This window comes from Vulpes lagopus, chromosome 23 (genome assembly GCF_018345385.1).
Source record: "Vulpes lagopus strain Blue_001 chromosome 23, ASM1834538v1, whole genome shotgun sequence".
Lineage (NCBI taxonomy): Eukaryota > Metazoa > Chordata > Mammalia > Carnivora > Canidae > Vulpes > Vulpes lagopus.
The window spans coordinates 46,478,916-46,484,890 of record NC_054846.1 but is presented as its reverse complement, the minus strand read 5'-3'; the positions used below and the strand labels follow the sequence as shown (position 1 = coordinate 46,484,890).

Below are 5,975 nucleotides of genomic sequence, written 5' to 3'. Positions count from 1 at the left end.
ATATCTATGATTGACTCAGATACTCCAACGTTCCAATTAAGTCACGATCCGATTCTAAAATGTAAAAAGCAGGGCAGCTCTGCTGGCACAGTGGTTTAGCGCCGCCTTTGGCCCAGGGTGTGATCCTGGAGTCCCGGAATTGAGTCCCACGTCGGGCTCCCTGCATGGAACCTGCTTCTCCCTCTGCCTGTGTCTCTGCCTTTCTCTCTCTGTGTGTCTCTATGAATAAATAAATAAAATCTTAAAAAAAAAAAAAAAAAGCTCGGGACAGTGGGTGTCAGTCAGAATGGGACACTTGATAAAACTGTCTGCAGGTTCCCAGGCTGGACACATTTCCTGCCCTGGACAGGTCTGTCTCAATGTCCAAATAGCTTTACTTCAAAGTGTTTGTGGGAGAAGAGAGAACTGAGTGACTGGTTATTCAGTGCTGGTGGGAGGACTGGAGGGAGGATGGGCTTAGGAATTAAGTCTGGGTTTAAGCGCGCACCGGGCAGCAGGAGCTAACCATTTTTCTACAGACCAGCATCCAGGGTACTTTTGAGAAAGAAGGAAACCCTGGGAGGGAAGAGCTTGGGGAACAGGAGGACACAGACGTCTTTGAAGCTACTTAGGTGTGGAGGAGGTAAGTCCCAGTAGTGTTGGGTGCCCCAGGGAACAATTGGGGGAAGTTCTTTTTCCTTAGAGAAATTTTTTGAGAAATTGAAATGTTTTCAACTTTATAGGAAAGTTACAACAATAGTACAAAGAATTTCTGAATGCCCTCTATCCAGATACATAATGAAAGAAACTTTCCTCCGCATTAAAAAAAAAAAAAACCCATTTTCTTTCTCTGTAAGCACATGTATATACATACATAGAATCTGTATTTTGAACCGTGTGAGGTGAGGCTGCATACAGCACGCCCCCGTTGTTTCTTAGTATTTCAGGGTTCTTTTTTTAAAGAATGAAGATATTGTATTTAGTTATCTATCTATCTATCTATCTATCTATTTATTTATTTACTTATGATAGTCACACACACACACACAGAGAGAGAGAGGCAGAGACACAGGCAGAGGGAGAAGCAGGCTCCATGCACCGGGAGCCCGACGTGGGATTCAATCCCGGGTCTCCAGGATCTCGCCCTGGGCCAAAGGCAGGCACTAAACCGCTGCGCCACCCAGGGATCCCCTATTTATTTATTTTTAAAGATTTATTTTTTAAAAATTTATGATAGACATAGAGAGACAGAGAGGCAGAGACACAGGCAGAGGGAGAAGCAGGCTCCGCGTAGGGAGCCCGATGCAGGACTCGATCCCAGGACCCCGAGATCACCTGATCCCAAGGCAGATGCTCAACTGCTGAGCCCCCCAAGGGCCCCATATTCCTTTTTATCTTTTGAGGGGAAGGATGCGTAGCAAGGAGACTAATAGATACTTGAATGAGCAGAAATGAATTTGGGATAAAAATCGAGAGATGGTCTCCTATGGCAAGTCTAGTCCTTTACCGAAAACAAGGCTTTCTATAGGGATTTCTCTCAAGGAAAGTATGGCACTGTACTTGCTTATCTTCTCACCCATCTTCCTGGGTTATTTGGAACTAATTCCTGTTTAGGAGTCACTTGATGTCAACCTTCCCCACTGATTCCCCATATGTGAACCAATTTCAGAACTGCTTCTCTGGGCGCCTTCCTGGTCTGCAAGATCACGTGTTATTAACCAGCAACAGAAATGTCATGGGGGAGGGACCAGAGAAATGGGACAAGAACATCCTCTGCCTTGAGGGCAGGGAGGGCGGGGAGACTCCAAAGACTAAGGTGTCAGGGTTAAAGGAGTCTAGAAGCCACGTTTCATCTCCAAGCCAGGCCTGTTTCCCTTCTCCCCTCCAGGAAAAATGAAGCTGACTGTGGTGCAGATCCTCTTTATGATGCTGCTGCTCCTTCTGGGTCTGGGAATGGGCCTGGGCTTGGGGCTTCAGATGGCTGCAGCCGTCCTGGAGGACAGCGATCAGTCCCTGATGGAGTTTTGGTCCAGCGACTTGGAGGACACGGCCGAGGCCACTAAAGGAGAGGGCAGCCGGACTACGGAGAACTTGGTGCTTAGCAGCAAAGGCGTGCTGCCCCCCGGCTGGCCCGAAGACCCCATCCTCGGTGAAGACGAAGTGGCAGGAAACAAGGTGGGAGGGGAGCCTCTCCTTCCCAGCAACAAAGCCTACCTTCGGTCTGACCTGCTGGCCAGGGAATGCAACACCCTGATGGCGCCCAAGGTGAAGGGTCACAACCGCACGTGCATAAGCCAGTACACGTTCATCCATGAGGACCTTGACGCCGTCCAGGCCGTCTGCAACAGTCCCGTCGTGGCCTGTCAGCTCAAGGGAGGCAAATGCCACAGAAGCTCCCGTCCTTTTGACTTGACCTTCTGCAGGTTGTCCAAACCTGGCCAGGTCACTCCTCACTGCCATTACATCACTTTCATTTTTGAAAAGTATATTATCATATCCTGCAATGACATGAAGGTCCAGGTAGTGTCTGGACAATGAAAGCCTTTTCTCCTCCTCCTCCTCCTCCTCCTTCTTCTCCTTCTTCTCCCCCTGCTCTTCTTTCACCCCCTCCCACTGCTTTCTCATGCGGCATCCCCCTGGGTGCTCTGCAGACCGGCCCTGGAGACAGAGGCTGGCCTATTCCGTATCATTCTTCCCCGAAAACACAGTCCTTCTGTGCCTGGAGTTTCACCCAACTTGTGTTTAATTCCTGGGGTTAGAGGTGGCCGCCCGGGGTCAAGGGCCGCAGTGGCTCAGACCCTCCGTCGCCCCTACCCTGAAGGGACAGCAGTGAAGAGCTGCTCTCACGTCTGCGGGGACCCAGGGCATCAGTCTCTCCGTCCTTGGGTGTGGACTGCAGGGGCTGACGTGGCCTCCCCTGTGGGTTCATGATCCTTCCTCGCAGTTTGCAAGCGTCTGGGACACTCACCTGGTCTCTCAGGCTTTCCGGGGCACCTCTGAGAGGCTGGTGGTGCCGCGATACAGGTGAGCGCCTGGAGCTGCGCTGCCCTGGTGAAGCCCTGGATCAGGGTTCCCGTCTGGAGTCCCCCAAACAGAGGACTAGTCCTAGGGGTCTGCTGGGAAGGTGCAGGCTGGTGTGGATGGAGATAGAGCGTGTGTCCCGGCAGGGCAGTGCTTTTTTTTTTTTACCCTTTCAGGCCTTTATCTCTGCCCTCCCATTTTTTACTACCTGCCTCTTTGTCTCGATTCTTTCTCCATCATTTTCTTTCTTTTGCTTCCTCCCTGCTGCCCCTCGCTTCCCTCTGTTTTCCTTTTCCTCTGCTTTTTGGGCTCTCCCTATTCTTTCTCCAAATCCCTTTAGAAATTCACTCAGCACGTTAAGCATCAGAGTCTCCGGTAAGATCTCCTGGTGGTGGGACAGAGCCCCTGCGCCCAGCTCTGCCCTCAGTGGGCAGTCGCTTCTCCCTCTCCGTCTGCCACTCTGTCAAAAAGCATGTTCTTTCTCCAATAAATAAACACAGAAAAAAAAAAAAAAAGAAGTTCATTCAGCCAACACTGATAATTTACACTATGGCAGGTAAGAAGATCTTGATCTTATGGTTTAAAAAGTCCAGCACAGGGAGTTGGAAGGACAGGTCATGAGAGGGATGGGGGGGGGGGAGGGAAGGAGCCCTATTTCCAAACTATGTCCAGAGTACAGACTCGTGCTCCCTTTAGGTGCTCGGGGATGTAGAATGGGTGGGGTCAGGGGAGCCTTATTCTCCGTGTCACCTCTGCCCCCCCTTTGCTCTGCAGAAGAATGTTGATGAAAGAATAATTTCAGTGGAGAAGGGATTGGATCCGTTCACGGGGTGGGAAGACTATGGTGTCTACATAGAGAATAGAGGTGGCTGCCCTCGGCCTGTTCCTCTGAATCAGTTTCTATCAAGAAGTAGTGTAGTTAGGATGCGGGGGGGGGGGGGGGGGGGGGGGGGGGGGGGGGGCGGCGGCTCAGTGGCTGAACGGCTGCTTTCAGCCCAGGACATGACCCCGGGTCCCGGGATCGAGTCCCAGGTCGGGCTCCCTGCGTGGGGCCTGCTTCTCCCTCTGCCTGTGTCTCTGCCTCTCTCTCTCTCTCTCTCTGTGTCTCTCATGAATAAATAAATAAAATCTTTTTAAAAATTAAATAAAAACCCAATGAAATCCTAGTACATTAATCTGGAAGTTCAACAAAATTTGGATTTTTACCTGAATGACTAATCCTTTTGAGAACACAAAAAATATGTATTTTTTTAAAAATCAAAATCAATCTCCTTGATCTCCCTGACATTCCCTCCCTTCTGGCCCCTGCGTTGCCAGCTGTCTTGCCCTGCCTACTGGGTGACCCTGCACAGAACAATGGGGGCTGGGAGGGAGGGACCTGGGCAAAGAAATAACTCCTTTATTATCTGCAAGGTACTAAAATCTTGTCTTCAGGACACTTTGTACAAGTGCTTCTCAACCCTGGCTGTTCCTTAGAATCTCCTCAGGAACTTCAAAAATGCAACAGATATAAGTCACAGCTGCAAAGATACAGCATGGGTTGCCCTGGGGCTCAGCTGGGTGAGCGTCTGCCTTTGGCTCAGGTCACAGGGTGCTGAGGTTTAGCCCCGAGCTGGGATCCCTGCTTAGTGCTCAGTGCTGAGCCTGCCTCTCTCTCTTCCCCTCCCTCTGTGCTCTCGCTCACTCTCTCCTAAATAAATTAATTAATTAAATGTTTTTAAAAACGCAATATATGCCATCCCAGCGAAATATCCTTTGATTTGCCTGAGTCGGGACCTGGCCATCAGGGGGAGCCCAGGCAGGGGAAACTGGTGTTTCAAAGACTGTTACTAGAGATGTCGCGAGGTCCGGGAGACTCTGGGCTAAGCAGAGCTGGGGAGTCTGTTCTATGCAGCCTTCACAAGCTCCGCTGTTAGTGGAGGAGCTCTGGTGTGCTGATGGGGCCCGGGTGGGCTTGACTGTCCTTGATGGGGCTTGATCCCCCAACACTGCGCTTGGTGGTCACGTGGCCGGTCGCCCCCAGGGAGAGCACCGACACCATTTGACAGGATCCTTCTGGAAGCAGTTACTAGAATACAAGATGTAACTTCAACACAGGTCGCAATTTCGGGGACATTGGCTAATATGTGGGGTCCTGTTAATCTTCCCAAGGTTCATCCCTGGATGGCCCCCGTGTCTAGACACGTGGGGCTAGTGCAGTCCTTAGACTGAGCAAACGGGCCCCGCCCTCGGCCTACCCCTCCTCTTTGGAGGGCCTTTCACCTAGGAAGTCCTCCTCTTGGGTCTGGTAGTGACCGGGGCCAACAGTGCCCTCTAAGGCACATGCCCTGGGCTTGAACCGGGCCCCGTGTGGGCTGTAGACCCATTTCCCCCGCTCTGGGCGCTGCTCCCCTATGCAGAGCCCACCAGCCGCTCCCTGGAAGTTCTGAGACTGGCACGTGCGCAGTCACCCGAGCGTCCTGAAGCCAAGGCCTGGTTCCAGCACAGTGGAGTGGTAAGTGGGTCCCTCTCTCTGGCTACCGTGGTGTTTCTTTTGTGGGATCACATGAATGTGGGGTGCCAGAAAGGTGCTCACGTGTGAATGTGGGGTGAAACACATCCTAGACGCGGGATGAATTTAGGGCTGAGGGTCACCAGAGGTTGCGAATGACTCTGGGGGTTGAGAGCACGCGTGGGAGGCTCTGGCCCCATCATGTTGTCCTGCTCAGCTCCTTCTGGCCTATGGCCCTCAACGGGGCCAAGGAGCAGCGAAGCAGGGAGCCGGCATTATTGTCTCCCTGAGTCGGAGACTGAACCTCCCAGACAAATGGGGTGGGCAACGCGGTAGAGTTTGCTCAACGAGGATACAGAGAAGGCTCTCAGGGGTCCGAGGGCTCCCGACCAGGTCGCCCACGAGGGTTCTCACCCCTGGCCTTTTGTTAGGACTTTCCCGGAAAGCACGCCCGCGGTTAGGTCAGCGGTGTGGAGCTTGACGT

At 52.1% G+C, this 5,975-nt stretch overlaps 1 protein-coding gene across 1 annotated transcript; it reads left to right on the top strand.

Moving 5' to 3' along the window:
* The first annotated feature begins 1,789 nt into the window (after positions 1-1,789).
* On the top strand, positions 1,790-3,473 carry RNASE10 (ribonuclease A family member 10 (inactive)). Its single transcript, XM_041739102.1, has one exon. It carries the CDS (start codon positions 1,873-1,875, stop codon positions 2,515-2,517), a length of 645 nt encoding a protein of 214 aa, XP_041595036.1. The 5' UTR covers positions 1,790-1,872; the 3' UTR covers positions 2,518-3,473.
* Positions 3,474-5,975: the final 2,502 nt, after the last annotated feature.